This window comes from Durio zibethinus, chromosome 22, assembly GCF_047325235.1.
Source record: "Durio zibethinus cultivar Kanyao isolate XHJ-2024 chromosome 22, ASM4732523v1, whole genome shotgun sequence".
Taxonomy (NCBI): Eukaryota; Viridiplantae; Streptophyta; class Magnoliopsida; order Malvales; family Malvaceae; genus Durio; species Durio zibethinus.
Window position 1 is genome coordinate 22508124 of NC_143183.1, and position 17757 is coordinate 22525880.

The 17757-nt window shown below is 35.5% G+C and overlaps 3 protein-coding genes across 7 annotated transcripts; 2 read left to right on the plus strand and 1 right to left on the minus strand.

The window, feature by feature from the left end:
* Positions 1-1337: 1337 nt before the first annotated feature.
* Positions 1338-5969, plus strand: LOC111307539 (Pectin lyase-like superfamily protein). 2 transcript variants are annotated; one of them, XM_089751871.1, is made up of 8 exons: positions 1338-1539; positions 2278-2460; positions 3081-3608; positions 3721-3888; positions 4026-4070; positions 4160-4367; positions 4482-4563; positions 5154-5969. In XM_089751871.1, exons 3-8 carry the CDS (start codon positions 3114-3116, stop codon positions 5653-5655), a joined length of 1500 nt encoding a protein of 499 aa, XP_089607997.1. In that variant the 5' UTR covers positions 1338-1539; positions 2278-2460; positions 3081-3113; the 3' UTR covers positions 5656-5969. The 2 variants fall into 2 exon arrangements, with proteins under 2 accessions (XP_089607997.1, XP_022761292.1); XM_022905557.2 differs by lacking the exon at positions 2278-2460.
* A 579-nt stretch (positions 5970-6548) lies between these two features.
* On the plus strand, positions 6549-9214 carry EMB2786 (COMPLEX 1 LYR-like protein). The gene is made up of 5 exons (XM_022905014.2): positions 6549-6686; positions 6784-6895; positions 6977-7021; positions 8417-8514; positions 8788-9214. Exons 2-5 carry the CDS (start codon positions 6842-6844, stop codon positions 8864-8866), a joined length of 276 nt encoding a protein of 91 aa, XP_022760749.1. The 5' UTR covers positions 6549-6686; positions 6784-6841; the 3' UTR covers positions 8867-9214.
* A 56-nt stretch (positions 9215-9270) lies between these two features.
* On the minus strand, positions 9271-15332 carry LOC111306963 (putative boron transporter 2). Of its 4 annotated transcripts, none has more exons than XM_022905010.2 (13): positions 14891-14925; positions 14424-14620; positions 14156-14238; positions 13791-13983; positions 13507-13645; positions 13123-13288; positions 12505-12671; positions 12180-12353; positions 11959-12054; positions 11705-11842; positions 11255-11574; positions 10883-11150; positions 9271-10710 (listed from the first exon to the last, which is right to left on the minus strand). In XM_022905010.2, the coding sequence occupies exons 2-13, from the start codon at positions 14525-14527 to the stop codon at positions 10414-10416; spliced, it is 2145 nt and encodes a 714-aa protein (XP_022760745.1). In that variant the 5' UTR covers positions 14528-14620; positions 14891-14925; the 3' UTR covers positions 9271-10413. The 4 variants fall into 4 exon arrangements, with proteins under 4 accessions (XP_022760745.1, XP_089607517.1, XP_022760747.1 ...); XM_089751391.1 differs by lacking the exon at positions 14891-14925 and adding an exon at positions 15223-15332 and having other exon boundaries at positions 10045-10710; XM_022905012.2 differs by having other exon boundaries at positions 10045-10707.
* Between the last annotated feature and the right edge of the window lie 2425 nt (positions 15333-17757).

The following is a 17757-nucleotide window of genomic DNA, read 5'->3' on the forward strand; positions in this document are numbered from 1 at the left end:
TAAATATTGGACTGCTTACCTCTCCCCTTATGTTCTCCAAAGTTTAAGCAAAATTCTCTTAATTTGTCTCTATTTTTCATTTTCTTCAATGAGAAGGGGCTGCACGATCCCTTTAGAATTAAAAATATAATAACATACATATGGAGCAGATTAGTCCTAAAATAACGAGAGTTTAACTAAATTAAGCTGCTAACATCTGTCTCTTGCTGTGTCTGTTCATACAAGTCGTCCAAAGCTTGAGATTTAAGGGGTCCAACGTACTCCAAGCCCTTGCTGTAAGAATCTAATCGCTCCCACTAATTAATCCTTCCTCCCCACCCGTGACACACAGAAACTACAACCCGTGAATTCCCAGGTGACACGTGCCACCTCTTCGTCTTGCCATTTCTCCAACTTCATTAGTCAGAGAGCTGCATGTGAATTCTTGTGTTGAAAACTTGGAACTCTGATAGAGAGAGCAGCAGCTTCAACCACCTCTTCTTTCTTGAAACAGCCGATTTGTTTTTGATCGATAAGGTATTATTTAATAGATTAAAAGATTTGTAATAAAAAAAAGTTAAGATAAAAATAATTTTTAATAAATAAGTTTAAGAAAAATAAGTATAATATAAAGTTATAAAAAAATTTTAAAATTTTTTGAGATAAATATTTCATAAAATTATTAAAAATTTATATTTTATAAGTATATATATTTAAATATTTATAAATAAATTAAAAAAATTAAAAGAGTTCACATAATATGTATTTATTTAAATTAAAAATATTTTACAAAATTAAAAGAGATTAAAAATATATATAAATATTAATTATGAATGATTACTTTAATTATATATTTATAATTTTTTATTTAAATATATATATCAATTAAATTATATTAAATTATTATCTTTTGTTTAATTAATTAATTATTTAATTTCACTTCGCCTAATGTAAATATTTAATTGAATTGAGGTTTTTTTCTTTTTTTTGTCTAACACTCTCCTCCAGCGCAAGCTTTTGCGCCCATTATGTTTTAGAAGGCCCCGCGAGCTGCTATCCAATCAATGCAGAAAAAGCTGCCAGGCAAGGGATGGGCCATATACGAACGAAAAGAACCAAGGGCTTAAGTAAAAAGGAAATCCTATGTGTCATATCTCCCAGCCACAAACTCAGCATCAAATCAATGCTTGGGTCAGTCAGGAATAATAAGAAAATAAACGTGCACTACTTTCAAATTCTCTCCCACTAAACCGTAACTTTGAGCCCTTAAAGCCACCCGTGAACCCATTGCATAATTCCCACTTTCTTCAACAAACACTAGCCTCTATAAAAAGCCTCCTTAAGCTCACCCTTTAGCTAAACCAAGCCACATTGTCATTGCTACTGCATTAGTTTCTACCTTAACCCTCCCATATACTACCTTTCTTCAACAAAATACCCATGCATGCATGTTGGTGACTTGGTGCTCTAATTAAATACAAGGTAACTCAAAATTGCCAAACATCTTAATTGAACCTCGTCGACGACGCGTCAGGATTGATTCCTTATAACCTGTGTCAGGTAATTTTTTTGCTCTTGACTAAGGCGTTGGAATTATAAATTCCTTGTTATGTTATGTCATGAGATGTGAAAGTTGGTTTGGAAGAGTTCATTTTTTTTAGGGGGAGTTTTTGGCTTATGGACCATAGAATTTGGATCCACCCGTGAATGGTTTAATTCTCTGTTGTTGTCCACCTACTACATGTTTCCACTTCTCTATGGCCACAAGAGCTAAACAACAACAGAGAGTCACGAGACTTGTTGCTTTTACATCAAAAGCACACATTCATCGACAGATTGCAACTGCTGTTTATTTTATCTTTTTTTTCATCCCCACATTGCCCAAACCAGCTAGCTTATCTAGAGAGAGTTCATGAAAGAGCATTCAGGCCATAAATGGTTTCACATGAAGAATTTAATTCTTAAACAGCCTTTAGTGTAGACAGACTTTTCCAGGGAATAAGAGACAGAATGAGAGAGAGAGAGAGAGAGAGAGAGAGAGAGAGAGAGAGTGTTCCAATGATTAAAAATTTTACGCTCCTAAATTACATATAGATAGTATTATATGACTCTCATCATGGTTAACTTCTAAATTACTGTTGTGAAATTTACTTTCAATTCCCCTGTGAAACGCTAATCAAAAGCACTATCAGTTCCATTACACTGTCTTACTCTTTTCAAGGTATAAAAACTATAAATCTCTTTTCAAACATGTCATCAAAAATGAAGATTAAAAATGGCTATTAAAAATTCCTCCAGGGCTGGCGGCAATGGCAGATGGTAAGTGCTATTGCTGTTTATGTACTACTACAACATGGGGTGCAATGCAATAGATGAAATCTTTGCCTCTTTGCTTGGGGATGCTTGACACATGAAAAATAATACCTTAAAAGAGTCAAGCTGCAGTTTTGGCACTCCGTTCTCGAAAACATAAGCCGCAAGGTAGTTCACAAGCTTACACTACTGTTCAGAGCTGCACTCTCTTTCTATTTCACTTTGCTAAAAACAACACAAGCTGATAAAAAAATTAAGAAAGATTGAAAAATGAAGAAGCATAAGATTTGTTGACCTCACAGCACATGACATAAAAGCAAAACAGGGGAAATAAATATAATATAAAAAGGTGAGAGATGAACTGAAAGAAATCTCTTGAAGGCTGAAGCACCAAGCCAACAACCTTCTGCCAGATTTGCCACAGAAAGGCTAACCTCCAAAATACCCTTCGAAGACTACATTCCTAGAATAGATTATGTTAAATAAACCAGAACTCGACACGTGTTGAAGTATCACAAAAGAATAGTTTTTTATTGTGGAACTACTGTTTGAGTATAAATAAGAGGCCTCTGCTTAAGCCTTTAGCTGGTCCTTAATTCCTTGGCTTGATTAGCTTACTTCAAAGCGCCAATACATATCTCATTATTTCTTCTGCCTCCTTCCATTTGTTTTTTGAGAACTATAACTTTGAAATCAGATTTATATATTTACTTCCATATTTAAACTTCTGAATTTCAAAGCATTCTGTTCTTCCTGCTTAACATTGATACATTTATCATTCTTGGAAGATTGGTGTGCCTTCAGCTTATTATCTACTGCTAATGGAACTCGCTCGTGGATTTTTGTTCGTTTGGATTTTGGCAATTCTCTCCCTTCATCATTATTCAAGCAATGTGAATGCAAGATATCATTACCACAAGAAGCAGAAAGCGAAAGGGTCCAATGGAGGGTCTCCTCTTTCTCCATCCCCTATTTATGCTCCTGATCCTCAAGGCCATGTTCCATCTTCCCCTGTTGATGTCCCTGCTCCTCAAGACCCTGTTCCTTCAACCCCTGTTGACCCTCCTTATAACCCTCCATCTATTCCTTCAAACCCGTATCCCAATGATCCAGGGAATGCAACAGACTGCATTTTCGACGTGACTTCTTATGGTGCAGTTGGGGATGGTTCTTCCGATGACACTGCAGCATTCAGGGAAGCATGGAAAGCTGCCTGTGCAGTAGAATCAGCCACTATTCTGGCTCCATCAGATAAAGTTTTCATTATCACTTCGACTATCTTCTCAGGGCCATGCAAACCTGGACTTGTCTTTCAAGTGAGAATCTGATCCAGAATTATCTTGTTTTCCTTAACATCCAGTACATTTTAGTTACATTTAGTTTGTGTAGTTCGCTAATGATAGAGGTTTGTGTCATTGAATGGGAAAGGTTGATGGGGTCCTAATGCCACCAGATGGACCTGATTGCTGGCCGACAGCAGATAGCCGCAAGCAATGGCTTGTGTTTTATCGTCTTGATGATATGAAACTCACGGGGAATGGAATCATTGAAGGAAATGGACAGAAGTGGTGGGAACTCCCTTGCAAACCTCACAGGGTAATTACTTTCTAATCAATTCTTCAGTAATTGTTTGTTTCAAAACTAAAATTCTAGATATTGCATCTTCTTTCCCTTGTATTCCTTTTCAAGTTAAAATCATATGCAGCTAAAATTCTTGTGATGTGACCATATAGGGTCCAAATGGTTCAAATATGCCAGGACCATGCGACAGCCCTGCTGTAAGTATAATCGCACCAAATTTAAATTCAGTAACTCATAACGTGCAAACAAACTCATTTTTACTGCGTCTTTTGCACATTTTTTTCAGATGATCCGGTTCTTTATGAGCTCCAATTTAGTAGTCAGTGGCATAAGGATCCAAAACAGTCCTCAGTTTCACATGAAATTCGACGGGTGTGAAGGGGTTTTAATAGAAAAGCTGTCCATATCAACTCCTAAACTTAGCCCTAACACTGATGGGATCCACATTGAAAACACAAAATCTGTTGGAATATACAAGTCAATGATAAGCAATGGTAGGGAAAGAGGAACTTGTCTTTTGTACTCAATTAGACAGTTATTCATACGTACACTATGTTTTTGTATTAATTATTCCTACGTAATAATGCAAGACTAATGATTTTAAACAGGAGATGATTGCATTTCGATTGGTCCAGGATGCTCAAATGTAGACATTGAAGATGTCACCTGCGGGCCTAGTCACGGGATCAGGTATATGTTCCCCTTTTGTCAATAAATGAAATTGGAAACACCTTGGCTCTCGGCTAACTACTAATTCACTGTTAAAATTGTTCAAAATCCTATAGAATCTGATGATGTCTGCAAAAGTAAGCAAATTGAAAAAGAAAAATGACTGGTAGCCCCTATTAGCAGTGGCGAATCCAGGGGGGCCAGTCCTCGGACCCCTTAACCATTTGACTCACCGTTTGGCCCCCTTTTCCATTAGGCTGGCTTCGCCTCTGCCTAATTTTAATCAAGTATTTCCTGCCTCATTCACTTTTAGTTGATGAAAAGATAAAAATTACTTATCGTAGGAACAAATTCATGTGCACATAAGGTCGGTCTCATCTGTCATTTTCTAAAGTAAATGAAGACATCAACAGTTGCTTTTGAGCTATTAATAGTTGTTACGTCTTAAAATAGTTTGATCTTAAATAAAGAAAATTGAAAGGAAGAATTTGGACATGAAGAGAAGGAAAGAAGTGGCGTCATACGGTTCCAAAGTGGACCTCAATCAGTTATTATCAAGAAAACTTACATTTTAGATTGACTTAACTGAACCTGGTTTATTAATTCTGCAGCATTGGGAGCCTCGGTGTGCATAATTCCCAGGCATGTGTTTCCAACATAACCGTCCGCAACGCATTCATAAGAGAATCAGACAATGGAGTAAGGATCAAGACATGGCAAGGGGGCTCGGGTTCTGTATCAGGCATATCATTTGAGAACATCCAGATGGAGAATGTTAGGAACTGCATTATCGTAGACCAATACTACTGTTTAACAAAGGCTTGTCTGAACCAAACCTCAGCAGTTTATGTGTCAGATGTGCAATATAGGAACATTAAAGGCACCTATGATGTAAGAAGCACTCCAATCCATTTCGCATGTAGCGATACGGTGGCCTGCACAAACATAACAATGGCAGAAGTTGAGCTTCTGCCACATGAAGGAGAATTGATGGACGATCCATTTTGCTGGAATGCTTATGGAATTGAAGAGACCCCAACTATTCCTCTCATTGGTTGCTTACAGGAAGGGATGCCCCAGACAATAACAGAGACCTCTCGGTATAGTTGCTGAGAAGTCCAGATTTTAGTTTCATATTGATGATGATTATAATATAGAAATACTGTATAAAGCCCGAGTGGAGAGGGGACATTATCTGAATATCCGTTTGATGGGTTGGTCTTGTTACTTTAGCCTTTAGGTTTCGTCCCTGCTAGGGTTGTTTTTCCCTTGTTGTGTGATGAGATGTACTAATAGAAAAAAAAGCCCAAATGGGTCTATATTTTGCTGGCCCTGGGGTTGTAGTGGTTTGGGTTTGTTTTACTCTCACATATATATATTAGAGAACTAAACTTCATTTTAGTATATAAAAAGATAATTTCTTAATCATTGGTTAGACTTAAACGGGTTAAGAAATGAGTCATTTACTTTGACATTAATGATAAATTTTAGATATATATGACTTCGTGAATTTTAACCTAAAAATAAGTAGAAAATATGCAAAATCCTTTATACTTTCAAAATAAAAAATGGTAAAATAAATAAATAAATAAATAATAGACAAAAGGGTAAAAAAAGCCTAAACTATAATTCAATAATAATCCAAGCCTTTCTTTTTATTTTTATTTTTATTTTTTTTTCAATTAATTAAACCTTCAAATATCTATTTTCATCAATTGAGTAAGATAATAGTTAATTGTTTCCATCCAATTGAGGGTTTAATTGAATGAAAATAAATGTATAAAATTTAATTAGATGAAAATAAATATTTAAATGTTCAATTAATTCAAAATAAAAGATTTAAAACTTAATTAATTGTAATAAAATATTAAAAACTTATATGATTATTCAATTTTTGTTAGAGGGTATTTTTGACCTTTGCGCCAAAATAATATAATATTGAGCCCGATGTTCGGCTTACATGGCTCAGTTTTAAAATTTATCAGGCCTACTGGAGAAAATACAAACTAATCTATCAGGCCCAAGCAGCCCAGTATTAGACCCAACTCGTAGCCGTCTCCTGATCGCCGCTATCGTTCCAGGAAGCGGTAAGCCACCTCTTCCCTCTGACTTTTCCCGTTTCCTGGTTCGAACCGCGACTCGAGGTTCGATCTTCTTTCTTAAGCAATTCATTTTTTTTAGCAGTTCAGTTTCCTCGATTGTTTTATTTTTTATTCAAAATTGTGTGAATTATTTGATCAGATAACTATTTCAATTTGCAACTTTGAAACATATTGGAAGCTGAAGAAAAGAAAAAACAATGCCATCTCTCCAAACAGCTTTGCCCCCTGAGCTTGCAAACAATGTGATTAGAGTTAGTATCCTTCCATTCTGTTGAAATTTTTTCTTGTGATGCTTTTTTAATCTCTGATTGGGGTTTAATTGTGGGTTGCAGCTTTACCGGGAGTGTCTTCGAAGAGCTAAATACATAGGGCATAAGGTAACCTCAGTTTTCTTCTGTTTCACTATTTGTGTGCTCAGATGAGTAGTTCACTCTATAAATGTATTAAATTTTAACAATTTTGAGAGCATTTGTTGTTTTAGTTGTTTATAGTGTGTTTGGTACATAAGATTTTAATAGAATAGAATAAGATGATATTATGAATAGGATTAGATTAAATAACGTAATCTTATCTTGTGTTTGATGCATGCAAGGATTAGGATTCATCGGATAATTTTATTTATTGGTCAAAATTATTCTTCCTTAAAGTTTATACAATTTAAGTTGTTAATGTAATTTTTTAGGAGTATAATAGGACATGTTTGTTCAATCCCTTTAATTAAAAGTAATACTCTCCACTTTGGGAGGATTGAATCATCTTATACCAAGAGGATGATCAATCGTCCTTACAATTCTATCCCTTTCTTTAGATACAAATAAAATATAGTACAGGGTGATTATCATCCTATGCACTAAACATGACCTTACTGTATTGTTTGTTTCGTACTTTGATATCATATACTGCTTTCTCATGAGAATTATAACAGAAGAGAAATGCAGACTAATTGTCATGTTAAAGTCCAACCTGATAGAGGCCTTTAGTTCCATTCTCATCATTCTTAATATGCTGATTGCAATTGAAGTCTCTGAAAAAATATTTCGCAGGATCACCATAAATAGGTCTTGACTGGTTATTTTTAAGACTTTATTTGCTTGGATGAGGGGACTCTACCTCCTACTTAATACTCCTGAGAAAAGCAAGGATGGGGGGGAAGATGATTGCATTTACCATTGATACTACTTAATAGCTCTTATGCTGCCTTTGGTTGCCATACTCACTCACTGAAAAGGAAGAAATGTCATTCTACAGTTGGCATTTACAGAGATTTGTGGGTTCAAAATATGTTATAGGAATAAATAATTTGGCAGTAATCATTCATGGACCCATGTTTTGTTGATCCACCATGTCATGAATAGCTTTCCAAGGTATTCTATTCATTTTAGCTTCACAGCTGCCAGGGACTTAATTCCTGATATTTAGCTCAAAATTAACTTTTGAGTAAACTTTACAAGGTTTATAGGCATGTACTGCAAATCTGCTTGTAAAGGATGATGTTTTATTTTATCAAGCGAATCTATAGAGATCTATGGATCTAGTAGAACAATTTCGATAATGGTGCAAAAATTTTGGATCAAGAACCTGTGCCTTCAATCTTTGAAAGGCTTTCTATGTAGCTGAGGGTTGTAACATTAGTGTTGTTTACATGCGTACTTACATAGGCTACTAACATCATGAAACTGAAGGATGCACCTTTTTTTTTTTTTAATTTTATCTCTAATATATTGTGAACATATGGAAATTAACTTCCAGCCAATATCTAATTTACCATGCAGCAACATAATACAGCATTGGTTGTTGATATGGTGAGACAGCAGTTTAAAAGGCATATGCATGAGACAGATCCAGAGAAGATTCAGAAGTTGAAGGATGAGTAAGGCTTAATTTGCCTTGTTTCTTACATTTTTAAGCCATATATTTGTGGGATCTGCTTGGATTGTAGTAGAAGAATGTAGTTATATATTGATGGTGTATTACAATAGGATAATCTTTTTATCACTTTGGCTAGAATTTTGAAGATATGTCACTCTATATCATCAAGCTGGATCAAAGGAGATATGTGTGCATAGATGCATGCTTCATATTGAATTTCAACTCTTTCCCAAACTTTGAGCATTGTTTCTATTTGTGTTGTTTGCTTTTGCAGTGCTGCAAGGGGACTAATAAATCACATGCTCTACGAATCTGAGAAGCTGTCTGGACGAAAATTCAGTAAGAGATCCTGACAGTGTTGGAGTTTTTATTTGAGATATCGGGGTCGAACAAATTTATGACTGCTAAACCAAGTAATAAATATAGGCTTGAATTTTGGGGTTCCTAATGGTTTTCCTGGTGTGATGCATTATGTTTAATGAAACTTGCCTGAGTTGTTTACTTAATATTTGGTGTATGATGCATGATACTGAGGTAGTTGCAAGTTATGTGGGTTGAAGATATTGCATCATCTTGTAAGGATCCTAGTGTTCCTTTTTCCTCTCTGCGTAATGCCTGTATCATACGTCATTCTATTAGCATTGCAATCCTCCACTGAGTTATACATATATATAATGGGAGAGGCTTGCATTTTCGTTTCACATTTTCTTGAATACTACCTACAAGTTCTTATTCCTTTCTGTTACAATTTCGAAATAGATTTGAGTTTGGCGTATATTTGTTTTAGAAGCATGAATATATACCATCTGTTCTCTATTGAGTTGGTACCTGCCAAGTGAGCTGCAAATACAATCCTCAGAAAAGTGATATGAATCTTGAAAACTGCTACACCCAAGTTCCTATGTAATCAAGGCCAAGGGCCCAACATGAAATTCACATTCATGAAGAGAAACACGAAAAATAACTATGGCCTCAATTTTCAATTCGATGACATTCCATCGACGTCTAATTGTCCTTGCCTTTGCCTTTCCAAAGTGAATTGCTTCATGCTTTAGCTACCTAATGATTCATTCCACGCTGTAGCATTGCTCTCTTTTCGTCGGTTTCTGGTCAGTGGATGTCTCGTCTTGCGGATGATTCTCATTCTTATCCACAATGGCAAAGCGGCATTGACCAATCTCAAAGTATAGGGTGCTTTAATGATTCCTGGAAAAGTGCTTGCCACCTCGTCGTGGTTTATAGTCTTTCTACCAAGGTGATGAATGGACCATTGAAATCTTTTTGTCCACAGTTACCAACTATTTCTAACCATGAAGTAACTTCACATTTCAGTTCTAATATTTAAAGAGAATCGAATCATTGACTTTTGTTGTTTTTCTCTAAGGAGTTTGGCCACATGACTTAACCCAGGTCGCTTTGAGGTTCTTGTTTTTCATGGTAGACAAAATGATGGAATTTAATTCATTTTCAAGACTAACTACAAGGGGGCTTTTAAAAGATGGTTTTGTGACAAAAATGTACTACTAGAATTGACAGAAGCATTTCTCCTCAGGATCACCGGATCAGCTAATAATTATGAATATGTTAAACAAAGCAGGGTTTCCTTTTTATCCTTTTTATTAGTTTTTCCATTACCTTCTAGGCCCTTGCCTTTGTCCATCTCGGAGAGGCACTGTCGACCAGATCAGATGAAAAGAAGGTATTGAATACAAATCTTCTATTTTTAACTAGTAGCAGTATATTTTGCAAAAGTCATAGCCAAAACCAGGGGCTTAGAAAAACTGTAAAACTGAGGGAAATGCATTGCATTGCAGACTTCCTCCATGCTCATTAAACTATTCTCTGCCTATATCTTTCTTTTGGCAGCTTGGTCCATTGCTTGCCAATTGATGTCATAGCCCTAACCACCTTTTCCTAAAATCGATGGCCTTGCTTCGTTAGTTCTTGGACTGAATGGCCCTCTTCCAACATTCCCAGGACTAGGCTCCCTTCTCAGTTCGTTTACTCTGGGGCTGTACACCTTTTCTGAGAAACGTGGGCTCTGAAGGCTCTTGAATTCTTTGGAAGGTGTTGCAGTGGAGCTTGTTACCTTTGGGCTACACATGCGTCTGATCTCACCCCTGCTTCGTGTAATCATTCCATCTAAAATCTCTCCATCATCAGCAAATGAAGCTGTCCTCACCAGCTCTCTTTCCTGCTGTAGAAAACCAAAAATGGGCTCAGTCATTTGTAATGGGATGTAGATCAGCTTAATATCCTATCCATTTAAATTTAGGTCAACTATTGCATAGCATTCAAAGGCACTCTAATGAGAACTATAACCATTCTTTGTGTTGCTGAACAGGAGTTAAAGAATTATGAGAACTTACAGTTACAAGGTTGAATGGTACAGCCGGTGACTCTTCATACTCTGCAGCATCCAAATCCTGAAGGTGTGCCCCTTTGAAAAACTTGGGCAAAATGTATTGTCTCACAGGAACCAAAAACATTATCATTAATGGGAAAAGAACCCCAGCAATTGGGATCCAAGTAATCCCAAAACAAACAAACAAGTAAGCAGTCTGGAAAATTGTAAATACTGCAATTGTCTTGAAAGGTACCGTTTCCACAAAAGTGGCATGGTATTCCTCCAGTACTCTGAAACAATTTATTGATTAAATAAGCAGGCTTGACAAATGTGATTCAATTCAAACTTATAAGTACTCTTCAAGATGATAAAGTTAATGGACTTCAGAGGTTACTTGTATCTTCTACTTGGAGCTGTGAAGAGCAACAATATCCGCTCCCAGAACTGGTTCCCTGGCAAGCTTTCAATGGCCATGAATGCAAAGTAGCCCCAAAGCACAGAGGTTGGGATCCTTTTAATGAAAGGCATTGCTGCAACACATCCTCCAACCATTATAGCTTGAAGCAAGTTACTGAGCCGCTGTTCTTTTACCTCGACCGGCAGCAAATCATCAATTTCCTTCTCAACATCAAATACTGTCTCATCAACTGGGCCATTAATATTTCCCTTCTTTGAAGCCATTTGAATGGTTGATTCTTTCAGTTCCTTTAATCCCTGTTCAGAAAAGAAGTTTAGGCTGGGTTACTCGATCATCAGGATAAATGATTCTGGAATTTTTGGGTAAAAAAAAGTAAAATAATGTCAGTAGTAGAATTTATGTGAAGGATTCATTATAAGTCAGTACCTGAGCAGAAGGTTCTTGGTAAATCAGTGGTGTTTGCATCTGTTGATAAGCTTCTTGCATGCTTTCATACACTTGTCCTAAGCTTGCATTCTTATGCATACATTTACGGGCTGTTGCTAATAGTCTCTTTCGAAGCAACTGTGCAGAAAGAAAATACTTTTTAATCTATTGACATTCATGGCCATGACATGAAGAACAAGGAGGCTGTGCCACTTGATAATACAAAAAGGATAACTGTAATTGGATATAAATACCTGGTGCTTTAATGTAGCTAAGCTTTTAGTATGCATTGGAGATTGTGGAATGACTCCATTTGCAGGAGGGATGCCAATAAGACCACATATTATTGTCTGCCATCAATTAAAAATTTACATGCTTAATTACCGGAGTGAACTCGATGCAAAACACAATAAAAGTAGCAGAAAATGAAGTGCACATCAAAATGGAGAAGATATGGAACAGGAAGTCCATCTACCAAGAATCCCAGAAGAAGTAAATCGTAATGAAAAGAAGGTGGTTTCCTCAAATTGAATTCCTTCTGCTGAGCAAGTTGTGAAGCTACACTGTGGTCAAAATAGTACAGGACGGCAATCATTGTTGCTGGAATGAAAGCTCCAATTATATAGAGCACTGGAACCTTTAGCATGTCCTGTTAGTTTTTACATTTAATCATCATTCATCAATATGCCTTTCTTTGTTTTTTTTTTTTTTTTAAATGGAAATAAATTTTCAGACAAGACCTAAAACTATGGAAAAGAAAACAATCAATCATGCCAAGTAAAAAAAGATAACCGAGTTACCTTAATGACAGTCCAGTTCTCATATGCACCTGGTGACCATGGATTAGGACTGAAGAGGCGCCTTGGGATTCCTTTGGGAATAGTTCCTGCTGGTGTATAAGAAACAGCAGTCCAGACCAGAACCATCAACGGCACACCATAGTCTGCTATGAAGCCTCGCAATGACCCTTTGGGGAGATAAAGATAATTGAGTAAATTTTCAATAAGCTTACACTTAATAGACATGCAGGTTATTCACTGGTCGATCTCTTCTTGGGCATGGACTTCAGACATTTCCAAAGTAGAGTGAGAAGTGGAAGGCAATTCCTTACCCCTCCCTCAATTAAATAGTCTCTACACTAATAGAATTTAGGCAAAGCAAAAATGTGGTGCTGTCTTTGTTTTCTCTTATCTTTGGTTATGGCAGGGTCCAAAGGATAGAATGAAAAACACAATTAAGAGATCAAGTGAAACCAAATTTTTACGGGCTTGTTGGATAATGGCCTACGATAGCTAATGAATTTTGGTCATGAGAGTAATTTTTTTTCTTTCTTAGATATCTATGTAGGATGTAACAAAAACTCAAGCAACTGGGAATGGTGGGACAAGAAGCATGTAAGGATACTAAGAAAAACTCACCAGATCCATATTGCCAAGATCGTGCTTTTCGGCTTCTTAATGCAGTAAGCAAGAGGCCAAATGATAAAACCAAAGCAAACATCCCATTTGCAAATCTCCATGAAGGTTGAAACTCAAGCAACTTTGGATTTTTTCTTTCAGGTATGCGAAACTCATCAACAAGTCCCTAATAAGCTCAATTCAATAGTTTATAGTTTGAAATTAGTTCAATAGAAATGAGTAATTACTGACTAGCATATTAACAACTAAAGAACTCAGTTCTGTCTGGTAAAAAATTCAATAAAATCATGACTACTGGAGACACAAAAAGGCTGCAAGCAACTTTAACCTTTTATTTCTTTGCCTGAAAGGTGTAAGATAGAATAAAACAAGGATATCTCTCACCTTTATAGCTTGCTGCATGAAGAGCATTGCAATAAGAAGGCCAAACAACTCCCCAGCAAGACGTGTAAATCTGTTGATGATGGAGCAAGCTCCTAAGATAGCCAGCAGGAACAGCAAGATTGCAGTCCACACACATACCCTGCATGTCCATAAAAGCTTTACTGAATATTATAAATTTCTAAGGCAGGTTAAATTGCCGTAAAAATCAACCATATGCCTGGAGATAAAAGTCAGGAGCATAAATAGCATCAGCTTTATCTGCTAGCAAGAAACGAAGAAGTTACCATCCAGTCCAGGCAAGAAAGAGCTGTGATCCCAAATCTGGCCTATTCTTGGCAAAATTGAACATAAATGTGTACATAATTACAGTTGGCTCTGCAACTCCAAGGATCAGTAAAGGCTGCCCTCCTATGATAGAGTGTATTATTCCACATAGTGCAGTGGAGGCCAATGTTTGAACTGCTGTGAGAACCCCATCTGTCAACATAAAGGGACAATGAAGAACAAAATAAATATATAACAATTAACAACATATGCTAATAAGTTCTTATTTAGTGAATCAGTCATTACCATTCCATTTTAGGCACAAGTTTTATCTCCACTCCATACATTAAGCGGAAAAAAATTAAACAAAAATGTATATTTTTACCAGTGTCTCTTTCCAACTGTTCTCCAAATGAAATAACTGGAATTGCTGATGCAAAAAATATATACGTGGTGGGGGCCAAAATCCTACAAAGAAATATACAATTATAAAGCCAACATTAATACCAGTGGTGGCAAAAGTTAGTTGCAAATAATATGATCAGATGCTTTTTTTTTTTGTTTGAACCATTGCTAATCAGATAATCCTTAATTCTATAGTAATATGTAGTTCTGCAATGTCTGTCATGAGACATGACAAGAGAATGAGGTACCTGAAGCCTGCCCTGAGACCACCGGTCCAGTCTTGCTTGTAGCACTGCTGTCTCCCTCGAAGGTCATTCTTGATTCCACGAAATGGTACAAAACTCTCTTCCATTTTTCGTCGTGCAAACTGCAAACTTGGACAACTAAGCGCTCTCTTGAACTATTGTATATATAAGCTGGTCACTGGACATACACGAACTTAAATCTGTCGAGAAAATAAATGCACATAGCAAAATCAACTCAAGCCTTTGAAAAATGCTATAAAAAATATGTTGCTACAAGAGAACCCAGATAGAGATTCAAATTCTACATATAAAAACACACAAGAATCTGAAAAGAAGAATCTTGACAGCATTACATCAATATTCAATTTCAAGGAAACACTTTAAAACCCAAAATAAGAACGCTCAGCAAATTTAAAAACGATTGAAGCATTGGGTGTTTAAATTGCAGAAAAAACAACCCTTTAGCTTACATTGAAGATTTAGCTTATCATATAAATGTGGACACAGACCAGTGTTACAAGGAAAGCTCCAAATATATAGGCCTGAATTAGGGAATCTGACTATATACTTTAAGGCTGATGCCTGTTGGTAATGTGGGTCGAAAGAGAATGAAAACACATCACCGTCAATGCACAACAGCAAGAAAACAAATACTACTACAACATTAAACCTTGTAGGAAAGAAAGTTCAAAAAAGTTACTAGTAGCTTTCAAGAAAAAAAGATATACATAAATGAAAAGGATGATGTGGAAGAAAAAAAAAAAACAGGATATTCAAAGTAGCCCCACTGTAGAATACTCACCAATCCACCAATGCAAGAGAAAGGAAAAAATGTTGGGTTTTTTTTATCTTTCCTTGAAAAGAGAAAGAAAGAGATTTTTCAGATGATAGACTTATCGCGCTTTATAATTGGACATGACAAAGAGAGAGAGTGCCAATCCATGACAAGCTGTCTTGCAAAGAAGCACCCAGGACGTAGATTCTTGTCTAATCTCCACACTATATTTCTTATTGTTGATTTTCCTTTCTTGGTAATTGAATAGTTTATCCTATTTTTTCTGATAAGCCATTGAATAATTTATGATGAAATAGAAAATTTTATCTTTTTTTTTTTGTATAAATACTGTATCTTAATTGAAGAACAAGCTGCTGAAAGTAAAATAGTGGAGCTTTGATTTAACTCATCCAAAATGAAACAACTACAAGTTGATATAGTAATCAAATGATATTTTAGTGCCAATCATAATCATGTCTTTTTTTTTTTTGTATGGTATAATCTTAGGATGCAGATTTGATATTTTTCATATTGTTCATGAATTTGGGATGGATTCTTCTTCATGTTAGTGGTTGAGTCAAATCCAAAACTTTTTATCATTTTCCTCTTTCTTTTTGTCTTTTCAAATTTGGAAAATACCAAGTTTTAGGACTATGGCAATACTAGTCCACTTTAAAACAGATAAAACCAAGAAAAAGGTTTTTTTAAATTGCTTTAGTAATTAGCTAATGAAGAGAGAAGACAGGATCAGGTGCTGCCGGTGCCAAATTTTTGGTATGAAATCAACCTCTGAGGCTATGCCACGGGCCAAAATTAAAGGTTTTTTTTTTTTTTTTTTAAACTAAATGCTCAATTTGGTCCATGAATTGTGGGATTTGTAAAAATAAAAATATGATTTTTTAATTTTAACAAATAAGGATGACATTTATTTATTGGTTTATTTTCTGAGGTTTTGGTTTCCAAGAAAATAAAAATAATAAAGAAAAGGAGGGTCCAAGGACAAATGTCGCTAGATTGAAAGAAATGTTTAGCTTAATATACAATAATAAAACATCCTTACCCTTGTCAATGGCCCTCATCATGATCTTCCTTATTGTTATATTATTTATAATCATAATAAAAAGTTTAAGCCTTGGCATCTTAATCATCCAGGGTGGGGTTATATATAATAATAAAAATAAAATAAAATAATTTGTTATTTTTGGGCAATCCTAGCTGTTGGCCCACCGAACATACTCGCATGTTGCATTTTGAGGTTCTAAAAGGCCTAATAGACCAAACATGTCTACTCCAACAAGGCCTGGCCCACTCATTCCTTGGTTGGTGACGGTTTTAATTTTTTTTTTAATATCTAATTTTTCTTTAAATTTTTTATCTTAAATATTACTCGTACATAAATTTTTTTGAATTCAAAATATTCAAATACCAACTCAAGTAATATATCAATTGATTTAAAAAATAATGAGCGTTACGATTTTAATTTTGAGTTTAAGAGTGACTAGGGAAATGCTTTTTCAATTTATTAATTTTGTTTATGCCAAAAGAAATATTTATCATTTCAATTTGAGTGATAAAGCGTGGCCGAAGCATAAATATTGCTATCAGTTTATCACGTATACATTGAATCATGATGATGATCAGTGGCCCCTTTAATTTCCTTTTTTTTTTTTTTTTGTCCTCATAACTGTTGGTTGTTGTTGACTTTCTTGATGAATTCTGGCATCATGTCTTTCCCACAACAATGCCATTTGCCTCCTTTTAGGGTGCTTCAGCCCACGCCACTGATATGCCCGGAGCACTTGCTTTAGATATTGCTAGAAATCTCATTTCTGAAGCATTTTTCATTCTTTTGGATTTACATCCTTAAAATAATTTCTCATTCACATGCTTTAAACAGGGGACACAAGGCAACTTGATCTTTAATCAACCATGAATAGAGTGGAGAACCTGTCTTAATTACTATATATCATTCATCATTATATAGCAGAGAACATCAAAGACTCAAATGCTAAAGAACAAGGGCAGTCCCATCTATCATCTGCCCTTTGGAAACTAACTTATCTGTCATCATAATTGGATGGCCATGATCCATATTCATTGAAGATGTATGGTAAGAAGTTTGATTATCTTGTAATTATTAGTAAATATCCTTAAACTAAATGAATTATAAACTTTGATCCATTAATGATTTCACTTTATAGACAAGTTTTTTCATGCTTCAACTCTTGTTGGTATTATTATTATTATTATTATTATTATTATTATTATTAAAGGAGTGGGAGTGGGATATGGCCAATGCCATGCCGCAAACCCGTACTATCACTGATTCACAAAGTCGCTTTTGACGATTCCCTCATTGATTTTGCCTCCCACAAACTCTAATTTCCATCATTAATATAATTATCCAGGGCCATACACAGATACATCCATATAGCTCCATGAGTATGTTTAATCCAATGATTCAACGACAGACTGATTCTTATTTTCAAAGGTAGGTCGATTATCTTGTCAGCATCGACATTTACCTCAACTAACTAGCAAAAAGATAGGCTATTCTACCTT

Excerpts from the sequence above, each read along its gene's own strand:
- LOC111307539 (XM_089751871.1), top strand. The coding sequence starts at position 3,114 with ATGGAACTCGCTCGTGGATTTTTGTTCGTTTGGATTTTGGCAATTCTC. Across the intron at positions 3,889-4,025 it reads TCCCTTGCAAACCTCACAGG|GGTCCAAATGGTTCAAATAT; the intron begins GTAATTACTTTC and ends GTGACCATATAG. Across the intron at positions 4,368-4,481 it reads CAAGTCAATGATAAGCAATG|GAGATGATTGCATTTCGATT; the intron begins GTAGGGAAAGAG and ends GATTTTAAACAG.
- EMB2786 (XM_022905014.2), top strand. The coding sequence starts at position 6,842 with ATGCCATCTCTCCAAACAGCTTTGCCCCCTGAGCTTGCAAACAATGTG. Across the intron at positions 6,896-6,976 it reads TTGCAAACAATGTGATTAGA|CTTTACCGGGAGTGTCTTCG; the intron begins GTTAGTATCCTT and ends TGTGGGTTGCAG. Across the intron at positions 7,022-8,416 it reads CTAAATACATAGGGCATAAG|CAACATAATACAGCATTGGT; the intron begins GTAACCTCAGTT and ends TTTACCATGCAG.
- LOC111306963 (XM_022905010.2), bottom strand. The coding sequence starts at position 14,527 with ATGGAAGAGAGTTTTGTACCATTTCGTGGAATCAAGAATGACCTTCGA. Across the intron at positions 14,239-14,423 it reads GGTCTCAGGGCAGGCTTCAG|GATTTTGGCCCCCACCACGT; the intron begins GTACCTCATTCT and ends ATTTCTTTGTAG. Across the intron at positions 10,711-10,882 it reads TACCATTCAACCTTGTAACT|CAGGAAAGAGAGCTGGTGAG; the intron begins GTAAGTTCTCAT and ends GGTTTTCTACAG.